Consider the following 17,109-nt stretch of genomic DNA (forward strand, 5'->3'; position numbering starts at 1 on the left):
TCTAATCTACAATATTGTGAAAAACCTGTAACTGTGAATAAATCCAAAATTTGGATTTTTTTTTTAAAGAAAATGCGTTTTGTTTTGTTTTTTACATAAAATTGTGACTTTATTTTTCACACTATTTTTACAAGGGTTTTGTTATGTGTGATTCTAAGTTTCAGGTGCCCTAAGTTTAATTGATAGATATTTTTGTTTTTTGTTTTGTTTTGGTTGCGTGGCTCCCTAAAAGCTATTTGGCACAGAGCACTTTCATTTGTCTAAAATGTAACACATAATTTCAAGTTTTGTCATCAAAAATGTTGAAAGAAGAGCAATTGGTTTTTTTTGTAAAGGTCTATTTGTAAACAGAATTGAATATTAAACAGGAATTAAATATGTCATTGGTGTTTCAGAGTTCACATTTTCATCATTCTGTAATATAATATCCATTAATATCCAGTACACTCTTCTTACATGATAGGATTGTTAATTAAATGGAAATTAACAGTATAATTTACATGTAATAACACTTTCTGAAATTTTTAAAAAAGGTAAGACACAAATCCTTTTGGGATTTCATCAGAAAATGCATCTAGCATAAAAAAAATGTCAATACCTTTTTAAAAAGTCAAATCTATTATAAGTATTTGTGGGAGCACAGATTTACTAAATATTCAAGAGTTATACATGTATGTAAAATTACATGTAAAGACCAGGCCATTGCTGTTATGATAAATCCACTTAATAGTTTTTATAAAAGTGTTTTCAATTCTATTTATGCATAGTATATCTTTTTCCTAACATTTAATAGGGATTAAATGTACACGATTTTGAAAAAAATTCCAACTAATAACAATAATATTCTGTCATTTTTGGCCTGGGTATTTATATTATAGCAGTGTTTGGCTATATTATTAGGTAACTGTTTTAACAAGTAAATACCGCTATTTAACATAAAACAGACAAAAAATACACAAGAGCTCATGTAACTTAAAGCTGAAAACTACATTTTAATTACAGAAAGTTGATGTGAGTTAATGCAATGATACATTTCTGTTATTTTAGAGCATTTTTTCTGGCGTCTCAACTGCCAGAATATTACCCTTTTATGTATTTTTTTCCCATCAGTAATCAGCAGGTAAAAATAGTATAGTGTTCAGTGGAGAGACTTGCAGCTCTTGCTCTGGCTGCTCTGCTGCTCCCGTCACTGTGTAATTAGCCACTAAACGCCTCCCTCTTAATTAGCTGCTGTCATGTCGCTGTCCTTCGAGTTTCATCAAACTCATTCACACTGGATAATGAAAATCGCTGAAATCAGCAGCACTTTTCAATTTGTCACTTACTGATCTAGCAAAGCAAAAAGCTGCTTAAGTCTACACTGAAAAGTCACTGAGAAACTTACTACTTGTGCCCAAAACCAACTCTCAGCTTTTTCAGCTATTTTTCCAGCCTTTCCAAAACATATCAAGTGCGAAATCTAACTAACAGCTGTTTGTCAACTTTTATTTTGACATCATAAAAAAACATTCTCCCATGTCCCCATTCTGAACATTTTATAAATGAGGCATGGCTATAAGGGGTAAATTAAGATTTTATATGGCGCATGACGACAAAGTGTGTAATGATTCACCAAATTCATGGTTAGGGGGTGGGCATAAAAGTTGTTAAATAGAGTACCACCCTGCATGATCACTTTATAATGATTTGTTAATTAACTAAAATGAGACTTCATTTGTCACACTGCCAAAAATAACTTGAAGTGAACACCAAGGGCCTGCGTGGGTGACAGAATGAAATTGTGCTTTATTTATTTACAGTGATACTAATATAAAACACTGCACAGTGAGGTAGATGAGTCCAACATGGTGAAAAAAATTGAAAGCAATGAGCTCAAGAAAAGATATAGTCAGGAGGAGAAAACAACCAGGGAGACTCAGAAACATGAGGGTATTACAAGGAAGAAGGCTGAGGGGGAATAGACTCAAGACAGTAATGTAAAAGGGAAACAATGAGGTGATGCACAGCACAGAAAGCCACGATGAACTAATGTTCACAACAAGGCACAAAGTAAAATAACACAGAATACAACCGGAAGCAGAGGATGCAACACAACAAGCATTTTGGAATCTGAAATGAAGTCGTTAAAGGCAGATGATGTTTTACTCGGTGTCAATAAACAACAAAACAACAAAAATGAGTGGCAGCTGTTACTGAATTCCTAAATTTATACTACAGTTATTTTCTTCTTTCTTTGATTATTATTAAAAACAGATCCAGGGTTTACTTTGTGTATGTTTCCAGTATGTGTCTTTTATCTGACTCTTTTCAATCATTTATTATTAAGCTGTCTCTTCAAACTAGGGGGAGGTTCTGCTGTCAAACTGTCAGCGGATTAGAAAATGACATGCTGGCTATTTGGAATAATCTCACTAGGTTATATGTGACTTTTATATGCTAGACCACAGACATGTAAATATTTATTGTAACATACCCTTACTTAACAAGGTGAGGTAATTCTGTCCAGTGCCATTGCTTATAGATCAACGTCAACCTGGCATCAGTGTTCAAATTCAGCCTGTCTTAACCTAATCTCTTCTGACACGACCCTCAAACAGTTATTAAACTTAGTGGTTATTCCAAAATAATGGGTATTAATCTTTCTGTTTACGCTGCCTAAGAAAGCTTCCCACTGGAGGGATTTGCTCCCATTCGGGCCCAGAAACATTAATGAGATCTAGCACTGATTCTGCCTTGTTCTCCGAGCATTTCTCTTATTCCTAGAGAGTGCAAACTTTGGATCTTGGACACTGCAGATGTCATCCTCCATAGCTAACAAACAACTGGTTTCTGCTGTTTTAACTCTCACTTCTCCCATTACCAATGTCTCTTTCCTAATTTGTAGAGGTTAAGGTTAAGATCTTTTTTGAAGAAAAATCAGAAAAAGAAATAGATTATCCTTCTTTGAAAAGCAGAAGACTAGGTTGAAATAGATTTGACCATTGAGTCTCTGTGGAAATCACTTGCAGACACACACTAACATATATCAAGGAAATCAGTGTGCTGGGATGTACAGACACACAAGACCAAAACATGAGTGGACACATTTGCTGAAGGATATTGATTATTTTGTCCACTCCTTGACAAGCTGCTGGGTGGTCTGAGATGAGTCCTGATGTTATCAGGATGTCAGGAGGCAGAGGACAACAAAAGTACAAACACACACAGGATTCCAAACACTACCATCATCCCTCTCTCTCGTGCACAGCACCTCTTTATTTAGTTTTATTGACACCTAACTCTTCTCTCTGCTGCTGTACCAGAGAGAATAACTATCAAGACTGATGGGTTTAGTACAGATGAGCAAGGCAACTTATTAACCTTATTCCTTTATTTTGTTTTCAGTCTTGAAGTAGGCTCTGTAAACATGCATTCTATCCCTTCCTGAGTCTATATGTAATTACAAATGCAGGAAATAAACATTCTGGTTTTTATTATAGGAATATATTTTAGTATATTTTAGAGTCTTACCTTCTAACTCTATATTACGACTCTCTTCCACAGGTTATTGTTTGGGGCAACTATGGACGGATGGACCGCAAATGCTTCATGGGTGTAGCTCGAATCCTACTGGAGGAGCTGGACCTCAGCACAATGGTTATCGGCTGGTACAAGCTTTTCCCTACCTCCTCCATGGTGGATCCAACAATGGCACCGCTCATCCGCCATTCATCCCAGATGTCATTGGAGAGCACCATTGGGCCCTGTTGTGAGCGATCATAAGACTCACGCAGAAATGTATAGTTTTGATGTTGCGGCTAAGTTTCCATTGCTTCAACCAAGTACAGAGTTTTTGTAAACCCTGCATTGCTGCACCTGGGTCAGCCAGGCAGTGCTGTCCCTGGAGCAGGTAGATGTAAAGTATCTCACTCAAGGCTACTTCGACAGGCCCAGCTACACTGGGGAATGAATCACTTCCCTAATTTGGAAATCAATTTACAAACCAGTTGGTCATGCTGGTTCTCATTGGAAATGTGTTATAATTCTTTGATATTGTATCAGACTATTTCCCGAGACTCATGGGAAGTACATTTCTTTTGTTGTTGCAACCGACCGCCCCCCGGAATTTTTTTTTCTCTTCAGAGCTCTATAAAGAAAAAACAAAAACCTTCTTAATGAGGATACTTCAAAGAAGGGTTTGGTTGCCGACATTGATTACATCCTATTGGGACCACGATAGACTCCAGGCTCAGCTCGCTTCAGCTACAGCCCTTCTTTACAGCCTACATTCAATTCCCCATCCCAGGACTGCTTGTTGTCTTTCTGTGTCTTCATTAAGGGGCTGGGCAGCTTCTGAGTGTTATTGTCTACCCACGAGTCCTAGGAGAAAGTGAGACTGTCCTCAAATTGTTTGACAAACCACCATCTCATTTTGAGGGAGCATTGATGGCGAATGAATGTGTGCATAGCAACTTGAGAGGCTTTCAAAGAATATATAAAGTTAAGTGTTGTAACTGACCAAGACATTACCTGGTTTTTAGCACTTGACCTGTATTACATTTCTTGTGTCACAGGTTTGGCCCATCATTGTTCACTTTATTTGGTAAAATGTAGAGAATCTGAGAGGTAGAAATATGAATGAAACCCCCATCATCTACTGGAAGGATGAAGATTTGGAACTGATTTTGTGGGTCAGGGCTAGTCCTGGCTTTCTCTCCTGTTAACTACATTTACCTGGAATACAAGGTATAAAGTGGTCAAAGAGTGAATTTATATGGCTTAGAAGAAGAACTACCACATTATGAGTTTAAAAAAAAAACGTGTCTCATTATAACCCCAAAGCATGTACTTTTTAAATTGCAATGAATCTTGGTATTAGCTGATTTTGCAGATTGTTTTGTCACCATTTTTGGAAGGTGCTTTTCAATCACATCAGTTACTGTTGTGTTTGGAATCAAGCACATAAAAACATGTATCCTTTGGGTTTAAAAAAAATAGCTGGGTGTTTCTTGAATCAACAGCACACCGATTATGTTCAATTAGAGATTTCCAGAGTATGGCACCAGATGTAATCAAAGTCCACCAACCTGAATCACTTCAGGCGGTGTGATATGTGAAAACATTTGACTCCTTCCTCTTGAATATCGTTATGAAAATGCTAGTTTGATAGTTTCACAACCACACTAAATTGGATTTTATGCATGCATTATATCGTATTAGATTAGAATTAGAATTCAAACCAAATAACCATAAATGCATGATCTTAGCATGATTAAATTATGTTAACCTTTATGAGGACACCGTCTACATCCGCCTGGCAAGAAACAACCAGGGTTTAATGGGCTCATGTTGAAGGTGTTTTACTCTTATTTAGTTTAATATAGTTTTCACATTCCACATTCACATGGAATACAGGAGGTAGTTTTGTATCTGAGCTGTAGCACTGACAAACAACAAGCAAATGCAATAGCAATCTGACGTCACTGACTTAACACATTGCTGTACATCCCAGTTTAAGTGTAGTTTCTTTTTAGCTAATACTGTAGAAATAGATTCCTCCCCGCTATTTTTAAAGCGTTGGCTAACAGTTCTCTAATAACAGTTTATACTGTGCCAATTTTTACCAGCAAGTGTCTTCTTCTTCCTTTTCTTCAATTACCTTGCGGCATGTGCCATTATGAGGGAGGCACAAAAACAACCACTTATAACATCTGACAGCAACATTCAGGCTGTGCAGAGAATCACCCCCTTTATTCTAAATTACAGTCCTAATCCACAGAACGTCAAGGCACCTGGTGATTAGCCATGCTACCACTCAGTACAGAGGAAAAAAGGAAAGAGAGGAAGGAAGCATGAAATGTACTTTGCATCATCCAAACAAAGGATCTGAGTGGACTGGCGTCAGGTTTTGTGGACTTCAGAAAAGGACACAAAAATAGGTGGAATTAAAGGAAACACAATGTGCACACTGTAGAGAAATTCATAGTTTATTGAAACGCAAAAGCATATGTATTTCATTTGGGCACTTTATGATTCTTAATGTCTTTTTATGTGTAAATATTGTTAGTGTCTTCTGGAGTGAGCCAAAGTTAACTTATCATGGCTGAGGTGGTTAATGTCAAAGCTCTGAAAGAGGGAAGTGATATTCTTGTTAGTTACTGTAAGATTGTAGCATTAGCTGGTAGCATTCGCATGACTAATTTAAACTTCTAATTAACAAACAACTTGATAAGACTAAGCATGAACTACATGCTACACAGCAGGAAGACTAGTGAAATACAGTACATTGGGTTAAGACCCAATGATAGTGGGGGTCAAAATATGTAGCAAATGTATTTAGATAATGATAAAGGTGACTAATTGTTTTTTTTCTAAATTAATAAAACATTCTAATATGAAGATTTTAAGCCAGTTTATTTCATTAATTAATTTATTGTTTTTGGGTTTTTTTTACTTTGAATGAAAATTTCAGAACCAAATTTTTATTAAATCTGCTTTTAATTTAATCAAATCACCCAATTTGGAGCAATTTTACTCTAAAAAGGGGCCTCTAAAATTGCCTCTCTTTTGCCAGTAGCAGTGTTGCAGGGATATTAATGCTGCATTTAGTTCCAAACTGTTTAACAAAATTCTGTAAAGCAATAATCAGAAAGCATCCACTCACTGTATTTGTCTGTTACTTGACAGAAAAATGACATGAGTAAGTAGTGATTTTCGCTGTGGTAAGATTCATCATTGAAAACAAAACAATTGAATTCATCATGAGGCATAAAGGGACTTTTTTTTTTTAAATGTGCAATTCCAAACTTTTACTTTGAAAAAAAATGTCTTAACGTGTCCATTTGTTGCATGTGCAGACAAATGACATTGAATGCAGAAACTGAAAATCACTTCCAGAAAAATGTCATTTTATTTTTTTCAATGTTTTTTCAACAAAACTGTCATGTAGTGTCTTATATCTGTAAAAAAGTGTTAGAACTCTGTATGTACCATACATACATATATACAAATATATAAAATTAATATATAATTAGATATAAAATAATGAACTCCCCTTACTTTCACTCAAGGAATGTGTTTGTATTAGTGCTTTTTGTGCCAAAACAGAGATTAGATTAGATATTTGATGGGTAATGGGTTGTTTTCCCAGTTTTGATTCAATGAAAGCCAGTTTCACAAAACTGGGATTCAGTCGTTCACCAAGCCATAAGCAGGATACATGCATCCAAATGATTTAGATTTATCTAATGGCAGCCAGGAGTGATGTAAAAAAACATCACTGAAGTTTCCCACCTCTCTATCTCTAACCTGCAGCCGCTCCCTGTGCAACATAAAGGAACAGATGTTTATAAAGCATTTATCAAAGAGACAATTGTTAACTGTACCATATTAAACTTTAAACAAGTTTCCCAAAATTTCCCCTCTCCAGTGGAGAAACATGACAGCAGTAGTGTGCGATGCATGCAGGAAATAATGGGGTTTTTATGACGTCTACAGATGCAGTCATTTGTGTGAATTTGGGGTATGATTTATTATTCGAATAATATTAATATTAATAATAATATTGTTAATAATAATAATAATAATTCTGTAAGTGTCTGAGAGACAGTTTATATGCCAGCCTTCTTACCAGGATTAAGAGTAACTGTTAATAATCATTGTGTAAATTTTCTCATGCAATGATTCGCCTTCATCACTTTGAGTTAGTCAGTGACACTGTGTAATTTTGAAGGCAAAATGATTGACCTGATGAAGTCTGTTAATGTTATTGTTGACATGTTCAGGACCAAAAATGTATGTTTTTGCATTCCTCCATGTTTTGATTGTGTCTGCCACTTGGATGTTAATTGTGTACTTCTATCAATTGTAATGTAAGTAGAGGCCTTAAACACACAATACACATTTTTGCCAGGGCTAAGGAATGAGAATTGGCACACTAAGTGATCAACGCAGGGCAAGAAAAGAGAGAAAAAGACATTTCAATCCATTATTTAAAACAACTTTAGTGTCATCTATGGAAATAGAAATCTGTGCATATGTTCTTAATGAATTTCTGATATACTGAACAAATGAACAAATTGAGCAAAAAAACTACTAATAATAAAACAATAAAAACATATTTTACAGGATAGATTCAACCATTTTGACCCATTTCTTATCAAAACATATTTTCTAAACTGTGCTGTTGTTTATCTGTTGATGTTTGGATGCACCTCGTTTTACTTTTATGTTTCAAATGAGGTGTTTAAACAAAACAAAAAGCCCCCACTAATCCTATCTTGCCGAGGTCCTTTTACACTGTTAAGGTTGTAATTCTGCAAAACCAGACCTTACTTTTTATATATTAGTGGTACTTGATTGTATACATGGTGCCATTTGGGACCAATGCCCAAGAAATGAAGAAAACTGTAGGGGAACGATTTTGTTACATGTATTAAGCTTCTTGTGTGTTTTTGCTCATATTTTTTAGGGTGTAATTTTTACATACCTGCTCCTTTGGCTGCTGCTGGCTTTTACACATTATAAACTGCCATTCACCTGGTTATAGCAAACAGTAGTATATTAAGATGAGTCATGTGCTCCTTCGGTCTTTATTTATATTAACTTTAAAAATAAATCAATGAAGAGCAGATATGTCGAGACAGTTGAAAATCAAATTCTTAAAAAAAATCACATTCTTTAAAATAAAATAGTCAAATATGAATATTATGCTTCCTGGCAGGCCAGACTTTCTGCTGCTAAGCAGCTGATAAGATTAGTGATGATATAATGTACAAGCACAGCTTGTGGCACTGAATATTAAGTACATTCAATAATACAATTCATTTGGGGATATTTTGGACTGTCAGAAAAATGCATACTTTCTAAAGACTCAGCACAGAATGCTAGTCTGGTGTGGTTAAGTGTGCTGTGTCAGCGATAAATGACCACTATGCCAAAAGTCTTTTAGGCCCAACACCAAGTTGTAGTGATAAAACGTATATGCCTAGGGTTTATGACCTCAGGGGAATCCTCCAAAATTTTGAGGTAAACAAAACATCCTTAATAATGACAAATATCTCTTACTTAAATTGTAAATTAAAATAGGCCAAAAGATAGTTAATGTTTTGCCCCATTTTGACAGAGATTATGTAGTTTGTGTTTAAATGTCAGCAAATAGCTTCAATATGTGTAAACTGGAGAACTACTTTTTCATGTAGTAGTCAATAAAACACCGAGCTAACCTTGGTGTACAATGGGTTAAGTCTGTGTCTGTTTTTGCAGATCAACCTAAAAGTGACACTGGAAAGATTTACCTTTGAAGAAGAAAAGAAAAAAATTTCTGTTATCTGCTAAAATCAGCCATATCTTTCCCCTCTGAAGTACATGAGATTTTACTCATTAGAAAGAAAGCAAGCACTCCTTGAATCGTTTTCTTTAGAGTGACAGTGTGTATGTTTCTTGACATATCAAATTATGTTCTCTCACAGGGAAGAGGTGGATGAGTGGGTGGATGAAAGGGAAGATGCTGCTCCTCTGTGGCTATTATGAAACAGTGGCTGGTGGATCCCAAAAGCAGCACATCTCCTCCAGTCCGCTGTGCTGCAGAGACAGCGATCCACAAGCTTTATTTCTTTCCTTCTTAGAGCCCCCAACTGCCTCACAGCCCAAAACTAACCCTCATAAATGTTTTCCCTCACACACCATCTGGTAGATTATCGCGTTCAAAGCATTTCATATTACCATGACTTAATACATTACACAGTTCGGTGAACCAAGTGAGAATCAAAGTGCCATGAGAAATCATAACTTTGTTTTTTTCTTTTCTTTTGGTTTTGTTTTGCTTTTTTTTTTGTTCTATTTTGTTGTTACTGTTTTTATTTTATGACTGTTTGGTGTAGATTTAGCTCTCATCTTTCTAGATTATATCTCAGTCATTCAGTTCTACACAAGTCTTAACTCACTGTTTTGCAAACATGGTTGTTTTATTTCCTCAGTGATACAAAGCCATCATATTAAAAAATTCACAGCCTTAAATTCTATTCTTTAAATCATGTGGTGATGTCTTCTAAAGGCATATGAGAATTGTCTAAACCATACATATTCCCAAGACCCCTAACATAATAAGGGAAGGCGATGTTTTGGTTTTAAGATGCGTAGTATAAAACAGTTTTACAGGCCTTCTTATGTTTTCAAGGACATGTAATATGGGCAACGTCTGGAAGCAATGTTACTGGAAAAGTTTTCCTTAGTGATGAGCATTTATCCAGGGAAAAATTGTTTTTGTCAGCTATACTTTCATTAGATAAATAAACCTATCCATTTTCTTTCTTCATTGTCTTTATTGTTGCACTTGCAATTTTTGCTACTAGAACATTAACAGCAGTAACAGTAAGGTATTTTGCCAGGTATCTGTTTAAACGCCATATTTTAAGAATTGCCAATCTGTTTAAATATTTGAAATACTGATTTGTAAGTATATTGCATTTTTTTTATTTACTTTATTCCAGTAGAATAGCATTAACAATCGTTAGCATTAAAGTACAAAAAAGCTGCAAAAGTCCATATGCATTGCTTTCCATTTGTTGCTCATGTTTTACTGACTTGAAGTCCTGAATGTTATCAGAAGAGTGACAAAATGTTGTAACTTTAGTTTTAGTCACTGCGCTGTCATTTAAAACACATATATTTGCAGATTCTTTGGGAAACCGTTATATTGTTGAGTAAATGCACAATTTGGTGTATTGTTATTCTATTCCAGCTGTCAATAAAATAGTTTAACTCCATCATTAAATGCTTTATCTGTTTTTTTTATCTATTTGTTTAATTTAAGGTGGTCATATAAAAAGCAGCAGAAAGACGTTCTATGCTTACAAAACATTGCTTATTGATTATTTGTACAATGTCGATATTATATTGCTTTATTTTTAAACAGCCTTTTTAAGATCTGGCCAAGCGCTACAGAAGAAAACAAGCCTATGGTTAACTCTGGGACATTTACTGCAATGTTTATTAATGCACATCATCCCTGTTAGAAAGAAAAAAACAAATACATCAAAATCCTGGAAAAGGAATGTCACATCCACTCAAAGGGAGACAATCAGACACATACTTGTCATACCAGCTAAGAAGTACTTTTGAATTATACTTGAATTTTTATTTTTCAGAAGGGGGCACAGTTAGCCCATAAGCAACATAACACTGACAAGCTACATAAGGGTGAGAGTCTGGTTTGGATGGACAGAGGACTACAGCTTTACAACAAAAGACACTTCGAGGTCACAGACTAAGCACTTAATTGTAACCTATATGTCATTTGATAAGTAATCTGCATCATTCAACATCAGTAATCATTATTTCACCTGTTGTTGGTTTATGTCACTCTATTTGACATTCTGTGCCTTTATGGAGCCCTTTTAGCCATTCATCGTGACTTTATTGATAACTATTTTATAAAACATAAATCCACAGTGACCTTGAACTTGGTGGTGTTGGTTCTTGTCAATGTATATGATTTTATTATTAGTTATTAGTTATCTTTCTCTGTGCTGAGTGACATTAATGCTTAGGTTTTTAGTAACTGCAAGTTCTTGGTTCCTTTCTGCCTCTCTGCCTGTGTGATTTTGCTCCTGTCCCTCTTCGAAAACACTTTATTTTGAAGGTTAGGGCCTCATGTAGGTTTCCATGCTTTTACTTCCCTTAAAGCCTGAACCATAAAATAATTGCCAGAAAATTCAGATTTCTTTAAAAAATTAAGTGTTTAGTCACCCATCTGATGAAAAAAAAAGAATTTGCATATTTGACTTTAAATTTGTATCATATGTGCTACATCAGGAATGCAATGTATTTATTTATTTATTTATTTTATGTATTTTTGGGGGGTGGTGGTGACTATGTAGATCTCTACCTGTAAATGCAATGTGTGTGTGGGTGTGTGTGTGCAGTTAGGAATTATTGGTGCTCTGTTATCATCACTGTAGACTGATCATCAACTAAAGCTCCTGGGAAGATTTTCTGTGAAGACTTGAGAAGGGAAAACAGAAATACAGAGAAAGACACAATAGAAGAAAAAAATAAGTAAAATGTAGACGAAGAGAATGAGATGAGAATGAGTTGGAGATAAAACAGAAGGGAGGAAGGATTCATTTTGCTAGATAGAGTCGCTAAGGATGACCAAGTCTGAAGCTTTAGTCTGTCTGTCTCTCCATATATATATATTCTCTTTTTCTCTAGTTCTCATCTTTTACTTACATCTACTATATTTTCTAACTTGTTTCCTTTTTTACTCTTTCATTGTGTCTTTTAATCTCGTATTTCCTCTATCACTATTTTCCCTGTCGTTCCCTGTCCCTGGCAGATGTCCAGACTCCCTGGTGAACAAACTGATCAGCTTATATTAATGTCTCTCTTTCCTTTTTTCTCTCTCTTGCAGTCTCTTTCTCTCTGTAATGCACACACAAAGCAGTTGCGTGACAGGAAGGCAGGTCATTCTAGGCAGGCACCCTCGCACACACACGCAAAGGCATGACTTGCATGCACATGCGCAGAGTGACAGAAAGAAAAAGACACAGACACACGTTTGTGCATGCAAGTGTACAGTAAGTGTGACTTGCATTGCAAAGACAGGAAATTAAACTCACACACTAAAATGGGATGAACCAGCAGGGGGCCTCTGATGGTGCAAATGTAAATTGAGACATAAATCATTCTGTCCATGCGGGAAATTACAGATCCAAACAAAAACAACATGTTTCATATGAGTAAAACATTGATTCTGTACAGGAAGGAACTGGCCGTTGAACAAGACGCTCCTTCGACTTACTCTGGCACCTCCTCTCACATCACTGTTGTGTAATGTAACAGATTCAGGGACTGCTTCTCGATCAAAATTACAAAAAAATTAATTTCGACTTGTCTCCTTGTGTTACTTTTTGCTTCCATTAACTTTTTGGTTTTTGTAAGTAATTTTGGTTTAAATGCCCCCAATTCTCTTTTTTACTACCTCATTTCTGCTTTTCTGTCTTCCATGGGATATCCTTTCCTGCCTCATATTGACAAAGTTATGTTAGGAAAAGACTGTGAACTATAAATAAAGTAAGCAAATAGAGATTGCTTTGCAAATGGTAATCTAAGGCTCTCTCTTTCAGAGCAAATAATATAGACTATATTTTTATAGTAAATATCTGTGTTGTTGTTTTTTTTATCAACCTTTGTTATTAAATAGTTGTGATTTGGAAGTAATATAAAGTTCAGTCTATGTGCACAGACTTATAAAACCTATTTAATGGATATAAGTTAAATGAGTGTATTCACTGGTAAGATTGGTAACTTCCTCATGGGGAACTGACCATTTCGTACTCTTACTAAAAGTGAATTTTGTTTCATTTTGTTTCAATTAATAACAAAATAATATCAAAAAACACAAACTTGTTAGAAAGCCTAAGTAGGATGACCAAACAGTCATGTAACATCACAGACTATCTGGTCTTTAAGTGATGACGTGATGAATCCTGCTTCTGGGCCCAATCTTTGTGTTTTTAACATGTTTTAATGCTTTGTATAAATAAATAAATAAATAAATTCAAATTTTATTTGTCACGTACACAGTCATACACAGTACGATATGTAGTGAAATGCTTGGACAACTGCTCGTGACCTAAAGAAAACAAAAAAGGAAAAGGCTATGAATAAGATAGGAAATAAATATGAAAAATTAAAAAGGGTAAATTTAACTAGGAAGGAATAAAATATAAATTAAGGTTAAAAATGAAATAACTGTACAACACAAATTAGAATGAAGGGTAAATTTAACTGGGAAGAATAAGATAAAGATAAATATATAAATTAAAGTTGAAAATTAAATAACTGTACAACAAAATACACAATACACAATATAGAACTATATAAGAATGTATGAAGAAATCTAAATATAAATAAATATATACACAATAACAGCAGCTGTACAAGCATTAACCGGAAATGAAGAATATAGTGACCAGTGTTGTGCAAAACCAAAGTCCAGAAAGTCCAGTGTGTGTGTAAGAACTGTATGTGTGGGTCAGTACTGTGTGGTGGTGTGATTGAGAGACCGTATCGCCTGCGGGAAGAAGCTCCTCCTCAGTCTCTCTGTGTTGGTCTTCAGGGAGCGGAATCGCTTTCCTGACCTCAACAGAGAGAACAGTCTGTTGTTGGGATGGCTGAGGTCCTTCACGATCTTCCTGGCCTTGGTCCAGCACCGCCTGCTGTAGATTGAGTGCAGGTCAGGGAGCTCGGAGCGGATGGTGCGCTCAGCTGACCGCACAACCCTCTGTAGAGCTCGTCTGTCCTGCATGGTGCTGTTCCCGAACCAGGTTAAGATGTTTCCCGCCAGGATGCTCTCTATGGTGCACGAGTAAAAGTTCCTGAGCACCTTGGAGGGCAGTTGGAAGTCTCTCAAGCGTCTGAGGTGGTAGAGACGCTGTCGGGCCTTTTTCACCACGGTGTTGATGTGACAGGACCATGACAGGTCCTGCGTGATGTGAACTCCGAGGTATTTGAAGCTGTCCACTCTCTCCACTGGGCACTCGTTGATGACAGGGGTCTGGTAGTTCCTCTCCTGCTTAGTGCTGAAGTCCACTATCAGCTCCTTTGTCTTACTGACGTTTAGAAGGAGGTTGTTCCTCTGGCACCAGTTCTCCAGATTCCTAATCTCCTTCAGGTAGGCCGTCTCGTTGTTATCAGAGATCAGGCCCACCACGACGGTGTCGTCAGCAAACTTGATGATGGTGGTGGAGCTGGTAGTGGCCACGCAGTCATATGTGTACAAAGAGTACAGCAGGGGGCTCAGAACACACCCCTGGGGGGCTCCAGTGCTGAGAGTGGTGGAGGCTGAGACATGTCCGCCCATCCTTACTGCCTGTGGTCTGCCAGTTAGGAAGTTGGAGATCCACTGACACATAGATGAGCTGAGTCCCAGATGCTCCAGCTTGGTGGTGAGTGTGGAGGGAATTATGGTGTTAAATGCAGAGCTGTAGTCTATGAAGAGCATTTTAACATAATTCCCCCTTCTAGTGTCCAAGTGAGTGAGTGATGTGTGGAGGAGATGAGAGATGGCATCGTCTGTGGAACGATTTGGACGGTAAGCGAACTGTAGTGGGTCCAGTGTGTCTGGTAGTGAAGAAATGATGAAGTCTCTGACCAGGCGTTCAAAGCACTTCATCACTACTGAGGTGAGGGCTACAGGGCGATAGTCATTGAGAGAAGCAGGGTGGGGTTTCTTCGGGACAGGAACAATGATGGACTCTTTGAAGCATGTGGGGATCACCGACTGAGATAAAGAGATGTTGAATATCTCAGTGAACACAGGAGCTAGCTGGTATGCGCAGTCTCTTAGGATACGACCTGGGATGCCGTCTGGTCCTGCTGCTTTCCTGGTGTTCACTCTTTTGAAGGCTCTCCTTACTTCATGCTCGGAGATGACGAGCACGTTTCCGGTGCTGGCAGTATCTTCCTGTCTGCAGCCGTTAGCGCCGCTAACACTAGCATTGTTGGAGACCTTAGCTGCAGCCTCGAAGCGAGCATAGAAAGTGTTCAGCTCGTCTGCCAGAGTCACGGCCGCGTTCGTCATACCGGTTGTTGGTGCTTTATAGTCCGTTATTGTCCTTAGTCCCCGCCACAGGCTCCTAGAGTCACTCTGTTGGAGTTGTGACTCTAGTTTCCTCCCGTAGCGCTGCTTCGCCTCTTTCACCGCCCTCCGCACATTATATGACGCGGCTTTGTACGGGTCCATGTCCCCCGTCATGAGTCCCGTGTTGTAGGCAGCGGTGCGGGATCTCAGAGCGTCGCGGATGGTTTTATCCACCCACGGCTTCTGGTTGGGAAACGTTGTGATAGTCTTTGTCTCCACGGTATCATCCGCTAGTTTCCCGATGAATCCCACAACCGCTTCCGTAAACACGTTGACGTCATCGTCGGAGCTGTTTCTGAACATGCCCCAGTCTGCGTCATCGAGTGCGTCCTGTAACGCGGCCACCGATTGATCCGTCCAGCGCGCGACCTTCCTCTGAACCGGAACTTCCTGTTTCAGCCTTTGTTTGTATTTTGGCATGAGGAAGATGGCGGCGTGATCAGATTTGCCAAACGGGGGGCGGGATTGTGCCTTGTAGCCGTCCTTGACCGTAGTGTAGCAGTGGTCCAGTGTCCTTTCACCCCTGGTGTGGCAGGTGATGTGTTGATAAAAGTTCGGCGCTGCGCGTTTGAGGTTGGCGCTATTAAAGTCCCCCGTCACAATAAGCGCAGCGTCCCGGTGTTGTGTCTGGTGCTGTGTGAGTGCCTCATGCAGCTCGCATAAGGCGGTGACCGTGTCCGCTTGTGGTGGAATATAAACGGCACTTACAATGACCGATGTAAATTCCCGAGGTAGATAAAAAGGACGACACATGATGGACAGTAGTTCCAGATTTGGTGTGCAGGAGCGTGTGAGAGGAACAACGTTCGCACTGTTGCACCAGTTGTTGTTCACCATTAAACACACGCCGCCTCCCCTTGACTTCCCCGAGTCCCGTGTCCTGTCCATGCGGTGAACCGAGAAGAACTCGGCCGGCTGAATGGCGTGGTCCGGCACCGCTGGGTTCAGCCATGTCTCGGTGAAGCAGAGGAGATTGCAGTCCCGAATGTCTCTCTGGTTCTGAATGTATCTGGTTCTGTTTATTCTCAAAAAGCCCCTAAAAACAGTCAGTGATCACTGTCGCCCTCTCTCGGTTTTTATTACCGCTATTTATTTTAAAGCTCGGTTTTTAAAACCTTACGACGCAACTACAGCCCAGCTCATGCAGCAGTATATTAATGAATAACCTCGGATTGTGGATGAATTATCTCAGTTGTTCTCCTGACTTAAGTTCGGTCCGTTTACAGCATCGTGCCATGCGATTACATTTGTCCCTGACCATCGAGAATCCTCACAGCAACTTTTATTGAGTGGAAAGAAATTAGCGTTCATCCTCCACCTTCACTGTTTATATTATGCTAACATAGCTGTGTCACTAGCGATCACGTAGCACATCATTATATATCAGCTAGCCAAACTAAAGTAACCCTACAAACGCCACTGCTATTTACTTTCCTGTCTTCATTTATGTCGGAAGTGATAGCAGAGCTGTACGTCTTAATTTG

General features: G+C 38.1%; 1 protein-coding gene across 2 annotated transcripts in view; it reads left to right on the forward strand.

Annotated features, from left to right (window-relative positions):
* The window catches only part of rims4 (regulating synaptic membrane exocytosis 4), a 50,832-nt gene extending 40,079 nt beyond the window's left edge, over positions 1-10,753 (forward strand). For both annotated transcript variants that reach the window (XM_004548853.4, XM_004548852.4), the window contains exon 6: positions 3,544-10,753. In XM_004548853.4, the coding sequence (XP_004548910.1) occupies positions 3,544-3,762 (219 nt within the window). In that variant the 3' untranslated portion in view covers positions 3,763-10,753. The remainder of the gene's footprint in view (positions 1-3,543) is intronic.
* The last annotated feature ends 6,356 nt before the right edge of the window (positions 10,754-17,109 follow it).

This window comes from Maylandia zebra, linkage group LG5 (genome assembly GCF_041146795.1).
Source record: "Maylandia zebra isolate NMK-2024a linkage group LG5, Mzebra_GT3a, whole genome shotgun sequence".
NCBI lineage: Eukaryota > Metazoa > Chordata > Actinopteri > Cichliformes > Cichlidae > Maylandia > Maylandia zebra.